At 54.3% G+C, this 16369-nt stretch overlaps 7 protein-coding genes across 7 annotated transcripts; 1 reads left to right on the forward strand and 6 right to left on the reverse strand.

The window, feature by feature from the left end:
* Window positions 1–57: 57 nt before the first annotated feature.
* LTR77_008066 (uncharacterized protein) lies at window positions 58–1011 on the reverse strand (the record flags this gene model as incomplete). Its single annotated transcript, XM_064805300.1, has 1 exon — window positions 58–1011. The coding sequence occupies one exon, from the start codon at window positions 1009–1011 to the stop codon at window positions 58–60; it is 954 nt and encodes a 317-aa protein (XP_064656405.1).
* Window positions 1012–1561: 550 nt separating this feature from the next.
* Window positions 1562–2534, forward strand: atp12_1 (ATP synthase mitochondrial F1 complex assembly factor 2; the record flags this gene model as incomplete). Its single annotated transcript, XM_064805301.1, has 2 exons — window positions 1562–1699; window positions 1767–2534. The coding sequence occupies 2 exons, from the start codon at window positions 1562–1564 to the stop codon at window positions 2532–2534; spliced, it is 906 nt and encodes a 301-aa protein (XP_064656406.1).
* A 38-nt stretch (window positions 2535–2572) lies between these two features.
* Window positions 2573–3731, reverse strand: LTR77_008068 (uncharacterized protein; the record flags this gene model as incomplete). The annotated part of the gene is made up of 4 exons (XM_064805302.1): window positions 2573–2890; window positions 2947–3027; window positions 3085–3363; window positions 3435–3731. 4 exons carry the CDS (start codon window positions 3729–3731, stop codon window positions 2573–2575), a joined length of 975 nt encoding a protein of 324 aa, XP_064656407.1.
* A 1100-nt stretch (window positions 3732–4831) lies between these two features.
* On the reverse strand, window positions 4832–5838 carry LTR77_008069 (uncharacterized protein; the record flags this gene model as incomplete). Its single annotated transcript, XM_064805303.1, has 2 exons — window positions 4832–5498; window positions 5747–5838. 2 exons carry the CDS (start codon window positions 5836–5838, stop codon window positions 4832–4834), a joined length of 759 nt encoding a protein of 252 aa, XP_064656408.1.
* Window positions 5839–6377: 539 nt separating this feature from the next.
* Window positions 6378–9013, reverse strand: LTR77_008070 (uncharacterized protein; the record flags this gene model as incomplete). The annotated part of the gene is made up of 2 exons (XM_064805304.1): window positions 6378–7762; window positions 7819–9013. 2 exons carry the CDS (start codon window positions 9011–9013, stop codon window positions 6378–6380), a joined length of 2580 nt encoding a protein of 859 aa, XP_064656409.1.
* Window positions 9014–9344: 331 nt separating this feature from the next.
* Window positions 9345–13409, reverse strand: ADE6 (phosphoribosylformylglycinamidine synthase; the record flags this gene model as incomplete). Its single annotated transcript, XM_064805305.1, has 1 exon — window positions 9345–13409. One exon carries the CDS (start codon window positions 13407–13409, stop codon window positions 9345–9347), a length of 4065 nt encoding a protein of 1354 aa, XP_064656410.1.
* A 660-nt stretch (window positions 13410–14069) lies between these two features.
* TR02 (putative amidase) lies at window positions 14070–15848 on the reverse strand (the record flags this gene model as incomplete). Its single annotated transcript, XM_064805306.1, has 3 exons — window positions 14070–14200; window positions 14257–14414; window positions 14482–15848. The coding sequence occupies 3 exons, from the start codon at window positions 15846–15848 to the stop codon at window positions 14070–14072; spliced, it is 1656 nt and encodes a 551-aa protein (XP_064656411.1).
* Window positions 15849–16369: the final 521 nt, after the last annotated feature.

Here is a 16369-nt window from a genome sequence, read left to right on the forward strand (position 1 = left end):
TATATAGATAAATATACCTTCTGACAGACCTCTCTACGAACAATCAAGAGTCTTCGTCTATGGTAATCTCTCTCTCAACCCTTCCACCAAGCTATCTACAAGCTTATTCGTCATCTCCAACCCGGGATCATGATCCGGATTCACCTCTGCAACCATCAATCCACAAACTTTGTCATGATTGAGTAATCCCTTCACCGCTCTAATGACCTCGTTAAACCCAGCGCCCGTCCGCTGCGGCACATTGGCAAGTGGAAACGCTGTCCCATCGATAGCGTCGACATCCAGATGCACGAAGATGTGGTCCACACGATTCTCAAGAAACCGAATCGCCTGCTTCGCCGCCGATTTGGGATCTTTCGCCACCGCGGCGGAAGTGAAGACCCGATATCCTTCGTCCATCAGATAACCCATCTGACTTCTCGTATTGCTCTGCAGCGCGGTGTTGAGGCCAAATAACACGACATTACTCGCATCAACCACTCCTTCGCCATCTGGGCGGGTGAAGGGGCGCATACTCTCCAGTGCTCCGGGCGCCATCGTGAGGTGCGTGAATGTCATGCTGGCTAGGGTACCGGAAGACTCTGGGCCGGGGACGCTGAGGTCGGCGTCAGCGTCGACGTATATGAGACCAATTCGTGCGGGTGCAAGGCCTTGCCAGAGCGCTGAGAGGACGGCGGGGAGGTTGTTGCATTCGCCTCCTATAACCAGTTGGAATGGCGGGTCGGAGTACTGGTTCGAGAGCCCGTCCAAGATTGTCCGCTTGACTTGATGGTTTACTTCGACGTTCGCCGCTTCGTTGCGGACGCCGTTTGGTGCGGTCGATGGGTTGAAAGACCACGTCGCCGGGCCAGAGGGAAGGGCATTTTGCTCTGTGACATTGTAGCCGGCGGCCTCCACCTTGGGGATGAGTTTGGCTTTCCTGAAGGCTTCAGGGGCGAGGGATTTGCCCTTGAGGAGAGAGCCGATGTCTGAGGGGATGTTGGTTACGGTGAGCTGGTGGGTCGTAGACATGGTGTCTTCCTAGATGTATCCGCAGTCGTATGGTCGCTTAAACAGATGACTGAGCGCTCTTGTCCTACCTTATGTACTTGACTACACCCTCAAGACTGCTCAGCGGGTGTGGATTAGCTGACTCCTTGTCGACAGGGCGTGAGATTACTAATGCCATGGCCTGCAACAACAAGTTCATCTCATGTCTTGACCACTACGAGAATCGTCTTCCATAACGCGAAGGAATCGAGGAGCGTTCAATGGCTTTTTTCATAGGGCTGAAGTCGGCCGCATCGTTGTGTGCTGTTGTTCGTGGCCTCGAGACCTCGTGTTGACCACCAACGACCACCAACAACGTCCTGCTTGAACAGCCGACACTTTCGATGCCAGCCATGTTATCACTCCGTGGCGAAACACCGTTCGATGCATCAAACACATTCTTCCTTGTGCCAGTCTAAGCGTATGAGTGGTATTCTGGCGGCCGAGGGTCGGAGCGGGGAGGAGCTTGACCTTATTGATTTTGGACGACGAACATTTCGAACAGTCCTTACAACGATTATTTCAGCCGAACATGGCGCCCAGCAAAGAATCGCAGGCCCTTGCTGAACTCTTTGGAAAGCTCGCAGGAGCATGGCCATCCGATGGTGATCCATACTTGAGCAGATGCATATACGAACAAGTCCATAGCGTCGCCAGTGAGGCGGAGGGGGTAAGTAACAACCGACTCGTCAAATCGATGTACTGTTCATATACCTCGACTTACCAACAAAAATCAGGTCAGTTACAAAACCGTCTCCGCCGGCGGTCGTCCCAGTCTCTGGATCCAACCCTCAGGAGCATCAGACCAACACGTCGTCCTCTTCATGCACGGCGGCGGCTTCAGTTTCGGCTCCACCAACTCACACAGGAAACTCGCATCCCATCTAGCCAAAGCCTGCAACTGCATGAGTCTCTCAGTCGAGTACCGCTTAACCCCCGAACACGCCTTCCCTGTCCCTCTGGACGACTGCGTGGATGCGTACAAATGGCTGCTTGACCAGGGTTATAAGGCCGAAAACATTGTTGTCGCCGGCGACTCTTGCGGTGGTGGCCTGTCTGCGACAGTCCCGTTAGCAGCTGTCGAGAGAGGACTTCCCAACCCTGGCGCAGCGGTGGCGTTGTCACCGTGGTACGACCTAACCAACGGCGGGGAGTCATTCACGACGAACGAAGACAAGGATGTACTGAGCAGCAAGGAGAGTGTCAAAGTCATCACCGACCGGTATATCGCTGGCGGCACTTCGAAGGAGAATCCGCTCGTTAGTCCGATCTACGCCAACCTCTCTGGTTTACCGCCAACGTGGATTTCGTGCGCTGGGTTCGATATGCTGAGGGATCAAGGCGCACTGCTGGCGGAGAAGGCGAAGAAGGCTGGGGTGGATGTTACGCTGGATATGCATGAGGGACAGCAGCATGTTATGGAGTTTATGGCTGGGATGGCGCCGGAGGCCAATGATTCTCTTCAGAGGATTGGGGAGTGGGTTAGAAAGAAGATTGGGTCTTGATCAGTAATGTTACACAGAAAGCGATGTAGCTCACGATATCAGCCATAGTAAATCTGGATCTTGCCGTCCCCGACATTCATGGAAGATGCGAACAGATATCTGGCATTCTTCTCCTCGCTGTCCCAGCCATGCCAAAGGATGAGTTGGTTGTTTGCCACCACGAGCATATCGGCGCCACCGGGTCCATAGTAGTTGTCGTTGGTGACAATGAGAGGCGCATCCGGAGCCTGAGCCTTGGTGTAAGAGCAGGCCACACAATCCGATGTTGCGTACGAGGTGTCGTAGTACTGAGAGTCGTACATGTTCGAGGAGAACGTCAGGTAGTAGGTGCCGTCTACCTTCACCAGACTAGGCGCCTGCGGAATGTGTCAATCTTCGTGTCTGGACAGCATACTAGTAATTGCATCCTTACCTCGACCAACGGACCGTCGGCTTCGTCTCTGTCAAGAATCTTCGTGGGTGTGCCAATCTTGGAGTATCCATCATCCTCAACCTAAGACAAGTCAGGATGGGAACAGATTTAGCCTGAAGCCTTCAGGATAGAACGTACCTGCTGGATCATGATCGGCGTGCTATCGTGACCAGCACTGTTGCCGTCTACTTTCCACAAAACCCACCGGCTTCCATCCTCATCGAGGAACTGGTCCGGGTCGATGTCTCCGGTGTCCTCGTCGCATACCCAAGGGTCATCTTGGGGCTGGAATGGACCCAGCGGATCCGTAGAAGTAGCAAAACCAACGCAGTGCTTTGCTGCATCACCAGTCGAAGAAGCAATGGCCGAGAACATCATATTGTAGACACCGTTGCTCCCTGGCGTGACATCCGGAGCCTGCTCTAGCAGTCAGAAGTGATCCTTACACTTGGGCTAGCGCAACAGAACGATCCGCTTTACTAACTCACCCAAACCTGAGGGTTTTCTGGAGACCAAGGAATGCCGGCAATGCCATCGTGGCCTTCTTGCAGTGTCCAATCAACTCCGTTATCTGAGACTGCCACCTGACACTGGACCCCATTGCCGGCGGTAGCGTATGCATAGTATCGTCCATCAGCTGCCTGCATGACACTCGGATCAGGGAAGTCTTTGGCGATAGCTGGCTCAATCGTTTGCCTTTTGATAGGTGAGATAATAGGCGAGGCGCCGGCGCCGAGAAGAAGCGCAGACAGCGCAGCTGCCTGGAGGGAAGTCGAAGGGATCATGTTGCGGTAGATATGGAAACAAGCAGAGGTATATTCCAGGAGACAAATACGAGAGACCGGAACGAGATGGAGGAGATACGAAAAGGTTTGAAGCACACAACTTACCTTGCGAGGACCACGACGAACATATATGTTCCAAACCTCGCCCCCATTCGAGCGAGGCGAGGTATAGTGACGACTCCGCTGCTGCCGTATTCTAGCCCAAGCGCCGGCAGCTGAACGCCTTGACGTTACAGCTCAGTTTGAGAAGCCTGACGTCGAAACCCTCTGTCCCGAAGTGGAGTGATCCCGGTCCTGGTCTTCGCCTCTCATCACATCTCTGTTGGAGAGGCTCGAGAGAGGCTCACAAGGGGCCCCGCACTCGCGTTGGATGATCTTCGAAGGTTACTTTCGGACGTGCCGGAGGAGGTCGTTGGGTTGTTGATTCAATTGCCGCGTAGCTCGGTTCCGCCTGGGCTTCGTATGTAGAAACGTGTGTAGACGGTCGTTTCCTAGTCAGCCAACTTTCATACTCAACAGCATTATCCTTGGGGCTTGTCGACAGCCAGGCAGTGCGCGCACTGGCGGGTCTCAATTTTGCGCGTTGTTTTGCATCCACGCAAAGCCACACGGCAAGGGGTCGATGCGGGTTGCAGATCTCACAGAATTATCTTTAGCGCCGTTGATTTACAGCTCAAACAAGAAGGTAACATGGGTTAAGTTGGAACCTTACTATTTGATGATGAGGAAGTTGAAGCAAGGAGCTTCGAAGTACGGACAGGGTATTGGGTAAGGATGAGCAGCGAAGAACTCTTCCCGACTCTGTCCACGTGGAGAGCCCGACAATTCGATTGCTGCAACAGCCAGTCACCAACCAGCTTTGGTTGATCGGCTCGCGAGCGCAACTTAGAGAGGGTGCATGTAGACAACACTCGGAGAATAAACTCGAAATGGAAATGTAAACGCCTTTCAATGTAGTAGCGAGCGATCGCAGAAACTACATGCCCCGTAGCCCAGGTCGTAATATCATGAATGCCTCTTAGCACCTGCATTCTTGTATTTCGTTTCCGTAGATCCGCTCGTGGGCGGTCATCATGTATCGTCGTAAAGCTCATAAACCGCTACTGAGCGAGCTCTTTCTTGCCACTCCCGTAAATGATGTCGTACACCGGGTCCGACGTCAACGGTGGCTGAACTCCAAGCTGGTGCGGGCAGGATGGTTGATTGCTGACAGCCATGTTCAAGGTGCAGACTTCGTCGATGCCCAGGGTGCATTGCGTATCGGCAATGTTGTACAGAACGTGGTTCTGACCAACCCAAGAGTCCGCCCGGCAACTGGTGATGTAGTTCATGCTGTTTGCTGCAGTAAATCCTAGCTTCCCATCGCCAGCCTTCATGATGTCCGCGCATTGAGACATCTCCACTTTTTCGTAGGTTGCTGCGAGACCGCCCCCTTGGACAGGATTCTGCAGAGCGGACTGCCCAGTCATGAGATAGTTCCAGGCATCGTAACTGATGTCGTAGGCGCCGCCGGACGAGTCAATTTGGAGCAGGTTGACGCTCCTTCCGTTAGCATTGACGCGGATGCACATGCCGTCGCAGGATGGTGTTCCGGGCCAGTAGGCAACTCGATTGACATCCAATTTGCACCCTAGGACACCGATGGAAGAGCTGTACCGGTCGTGCGGAGTGATCGAGACTCCGGTTCCACGCTTCACAGGGATGGTCAAAGAAGTGGCGGTGGTGATCGCTGTGGCAGCGGCAAAGATCGTGGAGGTCTTCATTTTGCTAAAAAGCCGGGTCGTCTAGAGAGCGGTTCTTGTAGATTTGCTTGTCTTGAGAATGAGTGCGAGGTATCTGTTGTAGAGACTGTGGAATGCAAAGAGAGTGTTATACTGATTTGTAGAGACTGGAAATATTCTGGTGAACACCAAGGGAGTGTGTAAACCTCACAAAAGACAGCTGATGGAAGAGAGAAAGCCCAGAAGAATACTGCGACGGCACATGGTTGTTATAGATGCTCTTACCGGCCTTACCTCACGATCTCGACCCGCACAGAAACCTCAACCCGTCGGCTGGTCCACACAAAGTAGGTGTGATAAGTGGGCGTCTTGGGCGTCTGGACCATGTGGAAGAGGATGAGCGGTGCAGCAGCGCAGCCGTCCTGTACTCCACCCTCAACGTCGGTGGAGACGGGTGCAAGCACGACGAGGTCATCCTCGGGGTGAGGTGCTTCAGGCGGATGCGGGATTGGTCGAAATGGGCGTTGTAGGTTTCAAGGTTTTGTGGGCTGCAAGGGGAAGAAGTCTTCAGACTTCAATTGAGCCGAGCGACAATGCGGGACGGACGGCAGGCGGCTCCGGCATCGGCCTGGTTCCCGCAAATCCGAGCCAGCACCTGACCATAACTCACCTTACCCTCTCCCTCTTCTCTCGGCCTTCTCTACGGCTTACCAATGAACCACCCTGATGAACCAGTATGTCCATGGCTCAGCGGCGGTCTAAGGCTTAAAAGTCCATGAGATAACAGCGACCATCTTCCATTACGCGTAACTATGCTGGAGATAAAACCTATACAGGCAATGAATCGACAAGAAATGTTGACGACCATCACGGGAGATGTATACATATCGTCTAGACGAATCACAATGTTTCGCAACTGACCTAATTACTTACCAACATTACCACCACTCATCTTTACGGACACAGCCCCAGCGTCGGCAGGATAAGTCACCTCCAGTTCCAGCTTCTCTTTTGGCCACAACGTGACATAGTTGTCCGTCCACAGCACTGGATTGACATCATCTCCCTTGCCGTCGACGAGATTGAGCCGGATGAAGAAGGCAGGTACATCTGCCGTGTTGTGCAAGGAGACAGTCGAGCTCGTCGAAGACGTAGACTTGACTGCAGCCGACACGGATGCTGTCTTCATGTCGTCCAGCGCAGTCAGGTCTGCCCATTCAGAGACGGGAGTGGAGAACCAGGATGACTTGTCCCAGTTGAGCTTGTCATTCTTCGTCGCGAGCCAATAGACATTCCGACTGAGCGCTTCACCGTCTGCATTGGAAAGCAGTAAACGTAGGAACGCCACATCCTTGATCTTTTCCAGACCAGGCACGGGGGATACGACTTTGCTTGTGTTGGGTTCTGTCTTCGCGGAGACGGCTTTTGAGGCGAGAACCTCTCCGTCAGTATCCATAAGCTCGATTTCGATCTTCCGGCTACCCTTCTTGTCCAGAGAATGGTTGATAAGGTAGACGTTGCCTTCGTCGTAGCCATAAGCGACATGCTCGATGCGACTGCCCACTTTCGTCCCAAAGTAGGCGCCAGCTGGATGCAAGTAGTAGTCGAACAGGTTCCAATGCAAGCTCGGCCAAGCATTGTTGAGCATCCAGTAGATCGCACCGGTCGCTGGATGGTCGGCATTCCATTTGGCTGAGTAGCCCTCGAATTCAGCTCGTGTTGCCTCGTAATCCATGATCTGGGCCTTGAGCAAGTAGTCCTCGAGACTCTTGGGCTCGCCGTATCTCTCAAAGAGTCCTTTGTCGTAGATGTGCCTGTCGAAAAAAGCCGACACATTGGTGGACATGTGGTACAACCCCTTCCGCGGCTTCGTCCAGAGATCGTTAAGATCATCGCCACTCAAGAACTTGGTAAGACTGCCCATTTCAGGCGTACCAACACCAGAGCCCAGCTCGGAGCCGAAACCGAACGCCGCGCCGAGTTGGTCACCATACCAGTAGTTCGGCGGCACCCAGTCGTACGGCCCGTCCATCTTCAACCCAGACGGGCCAAGGGATTCTGGGTAGCCACGTTTGGCGGCCGAACATATTATCGGGTTCTGCCAGTCGAGATCATCGAGGGCGTCGAGATAAATGGCGGTTGCTCTATCATCAGGCCAGAAATCGCTGCCAACGAGGAAGGCAAGCACGCTTGGGTGCGTCTGCAGCATGGTGGCTTCGTTACGCATCGAGTAGTCGGCAGTACTGTAGTCGTTGTCGTTCCAGAGCGTTGCGGTGACTTGGTCGTTGTACTTCCAAGCCTCCCATTTGTCTACCACAAAGTCAGCCGGAGCGCGTTCATGATTTCAACGGGACGGGCACACATACCACAGCATTCCCACCCCGCCATGACCATCAGCCCGATACGATCAGCGATCGCATACAGCTCCGGCTGCTCCTCCTTGCCCTCTAGTCGAATGGTGTTCAGGCCCATGTCAAGCACATACCGAGCCTGAGCTTCGAACTTCTTCTCGTCCCACCGCAGGAACATATCACTTGCGTACCCACCACCCAGGACCTGGAAAGGATGTCCGTTTACGAAGAAGATCGTGTCATTGTGCGAATTCACTTCCTTCGAGACGTGGCGTATTCCGAAGTCTACCTGATCTGCTTGGTCGGACAGTGCACCGTGGACATGCACGGCAGCATTAGCTGTGTAGAGTGGCTGATCACCCCACGCGTGAGGCCACCAGATTTTGGCATCCTTGATCGTGGCTGAAGTAGAGATCGTTCGAGTCTCTTTCCGTCCCAGCTTGAAGTTTTGCTTCATACCGCCGCTCGGCTTGCAGCCATGGCCGTCGATCGCACCCTCCAGCGCTCCGCTGACTTCTGCGTCCTCGAGGTTGGTGACGTCAGCCTTGAGAGTCACCCTGACATTGCTGACACCCGGCTTATAGTCGTGCACAACACGCAGCCGACCCATGAACAGAGACCCGGTCTGTTTGACATTGACATCTCGCCACACCCCAGTGCCATTGTCAGGCGGATACGGATTCCAGTCCACGAAGCCTTGAGCGAAGTTCTTGTCGTAGTCGGTCGGATAGGCTTGAATCAGCAAGGCATTGCTGTCTCCAGCTATATCAGAGATGTCGTATGTGTGGCCGCCGTAAGTACCAGCCTGCAACCTCTTATCGGCGACCTTGTGGCCGTTAAGGTAGATGTCCGCTTTGGAAGTGATGCCGTGAGTCTGCAGGAAGAAGTGCGAGCCTTGTTCAGACTTCAGAGTGAACTCCGAGCGGTATAGCCATGGACTGTAGTACGGCAGGTAGTCAACAGTAGTCTGTAGGTTCTTCGAGTAGAACAGCTGTTCAGTATCGTAGACTCCAGCTTCTAGCAACCCGGCGAAGACGGTGCTTCGAGCACTGATGCTGTACCACGAAGACGAGTCGTACCCTGGAGCAGACAACTTGACAAGGTCATCGCCTGCCTTTGTTGTCGACTGCAGATCCCATCCTGGTATCACGGAGTTCTGGAGAGCCGAGACCAAAGGAGCAAACAGCGCTATGCCAGACAAAAGCTTCATCTTGCCTTCGTGGATTTGACGAGCATGCCACAGCCGGCCATGATGTTATCAAGTAGGCCACTACCTGTCGACCTCGTATCCTGACTGCGACTGCGGAGAAGTTGATAGGCGCGGTAACGGTGTGAGCGGTGTAACGTGAGGTTGCATTCAGAGGTTAGTAGAACTACCTCAGTTTGCAACAAGCTTCGCCTAAGGTGGAGCTTGACTCGCTTAATGTCCGATTGAGGAAGCAGTACGCCAGGCGCCATGGGTATGATGGTTATCAAAACGCTCATGGCTTGTCTCTGCCATGCTCACGGCTCTATGCTTCGTCTCCATTTTTTCGTAATGCTCACCCCACCCAACGCCGCGCGCTCTTAAACATCCGCACCCAAGGCCCAAACTCTCCCCACTCCTTCGCCTGCTCCTGAGGAAGATAACTCGACACCTCCTTCAAGATAGTCCGCTCCGGGTGGGGCATGAGCGCCAACACCCTGCCATCTGGCGTCCGCACTCCAGTAATCCCCAGTGGACTGCCGTTGGGATTGTACGGATATCGCTCTGTGTGCTTGAAATAGTTGTCCACGTATCGCATGCTAACGAGTCCTTGGTCGATGAGCGACTGCGGTGAAGACTGCCCAGTGGGCGAGAAGCTCGCTCGACCTTCACCGTGAGCAGTCACGATGGGGAGGTAGCTGCCGTCCATGCCGTGTAGGAAGACGCTCGGCTTCTGCGATGGCGGATCTTTGACCTCGACCATGCAGACTCTGGCTTCGTACTGCTCGCTGATGTTGCGCTCGAAGGTTGGCCAGTTCTCGGCACCGGGGATGATTTCGGTCAGCCGCGAGAGGAACTGGCAGCCGTTGCAGACACCGAGAGTGAAGGTGTCTTTTCGCTCAAAGAAGGCCTTGAAATCGTTCCTTGCGCCCTCATGGAGGAGCACACTCTTTGCCCATCCCTGGCCAGCTCCTAGCACATCGCCGTAGCTGAAGCCTCCGCAAGCTGCAAGACCTGTCACGGACGCCAACGAGAACCGTCCAGAAAGGATGTCCGTCATGTGCACGTCAATTGGCGAGAAGCCAGCGACAGAGAAAGCGAACGCCATTTCCGCATGACCATTGACGCCTTGCTCTCGCAAGATCGCCACCCTCGGCTTCGCGCGTATTTGCGAAGTGAAGCTCGTAGCATAAGGCAGAATATTGTCCTTTGGATTAAAGGTGAGCTTGTATCGGAGGCCGTGGTCATTGTCGTCGCTAATGTTGTCGAACTCAGCGTCGGCACATTCAGGGTTGTCCCTGTGCTTCTGCATGGCCCACGAAGTCTTTGACCACTTCTCTTGCAGGTCTTTGCGTGATGCCCGATAGGGACACGTCGCGGCGTAATGCAGCGATAGCTCCTGCTTGCTGGTCTTCGGCACTGTGCCAATAGTGATGGGCGTCATCGGCGCAAACACACCCCGGAACTCGTTCTCGTCCTTCCTTCGGATCTGGAATACCGCTCCGAGCTCCTCGTTGAAAAGAGCCTCCATGAGATCTTGAGGTCGTCCAGACTTGGTGATGTTATCAAGCATGACCTGAAGCCCGCAGCGACCTGCAAACATCATCTCGACCAGAGTAGTGAATAGCCCACCATCCGAGCGGTCATGGTACGCCAGCACGATATCCGACTCATGTAACTGCTCCACAGCATGGTAGAAGTCCTTGATGGCTTCCGCATCGTGCACATCAGGAGCTGTGTTGCCCACTTGACCAAAGACCTGCGCGAGCGCTGAGCCACCAAGAGCTTTCCTGGCACCCGCAAGGTCGATGAACATTAGCAACGTCTCACCAACATCCTCCGTCCTCCGCAATGCTGGCGTCCAAGTACTGCTCAAGTCGTTGACTGGTGCAAAAGCGGTGATGATCAAAGACAGCGGAGCAGTTACCTCTTTGCCTTCCCACTTCGTTTTCATAGACATTGAGTCCTTGCCGACAGGAATGCTGATGCCGAGCTCAGGACACAGCTCCATGCCAATCGCCTCAACAGCTTCGTACAAAGCTGCGCCCTCGCCAGGATGACTACTCGCAGCCATCCAGTTGGCAGACAAGCGCACACGATTCAGACGGCTCGGTAAGCTCGCGGCAGCAATGTTCGTCAGACTCTCAGCAACTGCCATTCTTGCCGACGCAGCGGGAGATATGAGTGCTAGCGAAGGCCGCTCCCCCATCGCCATAGCCTCACCAGTCTTGATACCAGGGGTGAGCGAGGTTGCCGTGACCGAGACGTCGGCGACAGGTGTCTGCCATGGTCCGATCATTTGATCTCGAACTGTAAGACCGCCAACTGTCCGGTCGCCGATGGTGATAAGGAAGGATTTCGAACCGACTGATGGCAATTGCAGCACGCGATCAACAGCCTCGCCAAGCAAAGACTCAGAAGGCACACCAGGCAGGTATGTCGACAAGCTGCTGTCGAAGGCCGGTATTCTCAGCCTCCTCGAGTCGACCGTTCTGTGCATCTTCGGAGGCTTGCCGAACAGTACCGGCATTGGTAGGTCGATTGGTTTCGGTTCGTCAGGGGAGTCTCGGTCCATCAGAATCAGTTGCTTCTCCCGCTGCGCCTTGCCCACAACAGAGTAGCCGCACCGTTCCCGCTTCGCTATCTTGGTGAAGACGTCCAGCTTGTCGGGTGCTACCGCCATGACATACCGTTCCTGCGCCTCGCAGCACCAGATCTCCAGCGGACTTAGAGCAGGGTCCGCATTGTCGATCTCTCTCAGCTCGAACTTCGCACCATAGCCGGCATCTTCGACCAGCTCAGGCAGAGCGTTCGACAGACCACCTGCGCCAACATCGTGGATGAGCTGGATAGGACTTTGCGGACCAAGTGAAGTACAGGCGTTGATGACCTCCTGTGCTCGTCGCTGCACCTCAGCATTGCCGCGCTGCACGCTTGCAAAGTCCAGCTCTGCGCTTCCCTGTCCTGATTGAATGCTTGAAGCCGCTCCACCTCCCAGCCCGATCAGCATCGCGGGGCCACCAAGTACGATGAGGTGAGCGCCTGGACTGACGAGTCCCTTCTCCTTGAGAGCATGTTGTGGTCGCACTGTCCCAACACCACCGGCAATCATTATAGGCTTGTGATATCCTCTAATCTCCGACTCGCCGTCCATGACTGGCACCCGTGTTGTAAGCGTCCTGAAGTACCCAGTCGTGCAAGGTCGTCCAAACTCATTGTTGAACGCTGCACTCCCAATCGGCGCCTCAGTCATGATGTCGAAGCTGCTCGCGATATGAGCTGGCTTGCCTACATCAAGTTCCCAAGGCTGCTTCATATCAGGTATTAGCAGATCAGACACGGTAAACCCAGCCAGTCCCGCTTTCGGTCGTGAGCCTCTCCCCACAGCACCCTCATCTCTGATCTCGCCACCAGATCCAGTAGCTGCCCCAGGATACGGGGACACAGCAGTTGGGTGGTTGTGCGTCTCGACCTTTCCAAGGTAGTGCACGACTTCCTTCTGCTGCTTCCATTCACCCAGTGTGTTGTCTGGCGCCCAATGAGTGCCGTCATATCCCTGCATGACTGCAGCGTTGTCGCTGTACGCACTGATAACATGCTGGGGATGCGCGTTATGCGTGTTTCTGATCATCGAGAACAGACTCCGCGGCTGCTTCACACCATCGATCGTCCAATCCGCGTTGAACTGCTTGTGTCGGCAATGCTCCGAGTTGACTTGCGCAAACATGAACAACTCGACATCTGTGGGATCTCGGCGTAGCTGGTTTGTGTATGCATCGATCAAGTAGTCGATTTCTGAAGCGTCGAGGGCAAGTCCGAGTCTGGTATTGGCTTCCTGCAGCGCAGCCTTGGACCCTGAAGCGCTGTCCAAAATCCGTATCCGTTGCAGAGGAGCGGGTCGTTGTTGCGCGAACATCGCTTCCAAGACTGGAGGATGTGTCGAGACGTACTCTGTCATGCGGTCATGCAGCATATCCGCTTCGGGTACATTGCCATCTTCTGGTGCAGTATCAAAAGTGGCAGCGAAGACCAGCCCCCGCTCGACCCGCTTCACCACCTTCTCCAATCCACAAACATGAGCGATACTCGTCGCCTTCGAGCTCCACGGCGAGATCGTTCCTTGTCTCGGTGAAACATAGTACAGCCTTACATTCCTGTCGTCCGGCGTCCGTCCATTGATGACAGCCTTGAGCAAAGTGCCGTAGAGCTCATTCGTGGAGTCCGGGAAGGATCCATACTCAAGAAGCTGATCCAGTGTCGATATCTGCTCTGCGAGTAGTTCCTGGTACGAGGCGACATAGTGAACCCAGATAGCCTGAAGGTCTGTGGCATCGATAGCTTTGGCCAGTCTTCGAAGGCGGAAGTCCGAGAAGGCGGATGAGCCTGGGAAGGCGCGGAAGGCGGCGGGCTCGTCGGCCATGTCGTGATATTGTCTGCTGTATCACATTCGTGGCGAGTATGTCTTTATGTCAATGTTTCACTCTGCAAGGTACACAGAAGGATTTCACGTGAAAAGTTGTGGAAGTGAAAAAGCCGAGCTAAGCCCAGAACGGAAGACGCTAGACCGTTTTAAACATGAACTCCGTCAAGGAATCGAAACGCCACGCTCCACACATAGCTCTTGGACAGACGACGGATCCTTCTTCAACAACTCATGTACCGAACACAAGTTCGACAACAAGTTCGGCCCTGCCATGGGGTTGCCGTCGACCGAACGTGTGGGACGTACAGCAAAGCTGACAATCGGGAACACCGGCACGGCATTGTCAAATCCATCCTCAACGGCAGTCACAAAGAGATTGAAATCGGTCATGGAGGAACGCCGCGCGTCTTCCACTCATCTGTACACTCCCGGAAACTCGGGAGAAGCAGAAGGTCATATGGATCGGGTTCCAGGAGGAGAGTGTGTTTGCACAATTTCGAAAGACATTCGAGAGACGCTGTACCATGTCGAAGTCGTAGCTGGGGGAAGAGAGACAGCTCGCCGGTACCGAATTACTACAACTGAATACTTTGCAGGCGTGCGAGTGCACAGCCTCCATGAAAGACGACATCCGTCCGCATGCTCTGGTCTCACCGTTCACGTGGCATAGTCTACACCGACTACGTCGCTCATGACTTGCAGCATCCGTGTGACTTTCTCCTCCTCCAACCGCCGTCCGACAATGGCAAGTCCAATCAAGGCGTTCTCGTGGTTCTCGGGACAGCCATCTGCAAACGGGTCAGCCCTATACAAGTCTACAGGTCACCGTCAACCGGGTGCTTACAGTACTCCATGACTTCCTTGTCCTTCTCTGAGATTGGCTGGAAGTCCGGAGATACCTTGTCCTTCTCCAGATCCACCTTCGTGACAGGGAAGACGCCTGTTGTCAGGTCGAGCAAGGGCGACAGTGTCCCATAATGCCATGGATACCCACCGTCATGTCTACAGAATGAATAGGTGGAAGAGTCAGCAGTCACCTCAGCAGTCCAACAGACTTGTCGATTCGTACCTGATAGCTGGAAACGGGGTGGAGGGCACAATCAATCCATCGATCGGCCGACCCGTCCCCGTCTCCTTCTGTGTCGCCTGCCACTTGTCCAGCCACTTGCGTGCCAAGTGTGCCCTTTGGTTCTGATTCTGCCACGTGCTGGAGATGCTGTGCGCATGCTCGGTGTTCGCCATCCAGCGCTCGAGGTCAGGATGTAAAGGCTCTCCCGAAGCATCTCTGTCCCGCCTGAACTCCTCAAACCCATCCGCGGACCACATCTGATAGATGATTCTGGACGCTTCAGCCATCTCGGTCGGCACGAAGTCGATGACCCGATGTCCGGCGGCCTGCAGCTTCGCCTTGGTGATCTCCATCGCACGCCGTAACGGTGGTGTTGGAGTCACCGTGCCATCTCCCAAGCCAAACCCGAAGCAGAGCTGCTCTGGAAGTACCTCCTGCTCCGCTCGCCAAGGCAACGGTATGCATTGTGGGTCATGTATCCAAGGTTGTTGTGAAGCCATAGTCGACATGAACAAGCGCACGTCTTTCGCCGAGCGGCACATCGGGCCTGCACACGAGCGCACCGCTTCTTGTCCGACGTATGTGTTTACGACATGCTGGTACGAGATCCTTCCGTGGGATGGTCGCAGGCCGAAGAGGCCGGTGTAGCTGCAAGGATGTCGAATGCTACCTCCAATATCGGTACCAACACCCAGGAAACTCGCACGGAAAGTCACTAGCGCAGACTCACCACCGGAAGATCCACCCGTCGTGAGGTTACGGTTCCGTGGGTTGACAGTCCGACCAAAAGTGTTGTTGACAGACTCGCCCATCATGAGAGTCGAAGGCACATTCGATTTGACGTACAACACAGCACCCGCATCCAGCAGCAGCTTAGCCAGAGTAGACGGCTCTGTCGCCGGCTTGAAGGCATACGACACGTATCCAATGGTTGAGTCCAAACCCGGAACGTTGAACTGGTCCTTCAAACTTATGGGAAGGCCATGCAGAGGGCCGATGGTCTTGCCTTCTCTCTTCAGGTGGTAATCCAGTTCTTTGGCCCGCGCAATGGCCTGGTCGAAGTAGATCTCCGTCACGCAGTTTAGCAGCTGCTGAGCACAGGCGGCTCGCTTGCATACTGCCCTGACGACTTCTTCGGAGCTCCACGTGCTGGTGGCTATCTGATCGACGACATCGCTAGCCGAGGATTCCGTGATGAGCAGCTCTCGATCCGTGAAGAAGCCAGAGGTACGAGGGAAGTCTTGCACATCTAGAACTTCGGAGGGTGGCAAGAGATCTCCTGGTATCTTCCATTCAGGTGGTATCTTTGAGCTGCGCTCATCTTGCTTGCGAGCCACAATGTTCTGCCAGGGTTCAGTTGTGGACATGGTGTCGACCCGCAAGCATTGATTGGTAAAAATCCGTCAGGTCGCCTATGCGAGAGGTTCTCAGTCCAGACTGAGCAGTACCTTATACTGAGGTCGACGCACGTGCAAGGGTCTGACAGCAACACAATGCTTGGCCTGCACGATGTCCACGGGTGTGTCGGAATGCACGACAGGAACGACTTTCCGGGATACCAATACTCCGTGGCGATAAGTGGTCAAATGGTTTGATGGAGAGCGTTAGCCGAGGTTGCCTTCTTGCCTTTTAAGAAAGATTTCTTGTCAAAATCCTTGCCCGATGCTTGCCTATCAAGAAATACCGCTTTATCAAGCCTCATCGGATGCTTGCCGATCTTCGCGAGTCAGGTGTCTTATCAAAATCATTGTCGGATGCTTGCCTATCAACCTATCTTCACCTCGACTGCCATCTAGGCTGCAAGGCAATCAAACATCGCTGCTTAAATGCAAAACGCTATCGCCGTGCAACAAGATGGCTTCGACAGCTCTGACTCTACCGACGACAG

Source organism: Saxophila tyrrhenica, assembly GCF_035928015.1.
Source record: "Saxophila tyrrhenica strain CCFEE 5935 chromosome Unknown scaffold_13, whole genome shotgun sequence".
Classification (NCBI taxonomy): Eukaryota; Fungi; Ascomycota; class Dothideomycetes; order Mycosphaerellales; family Extremaceae; genus Saxophila; species Saxophila tyrrhenica.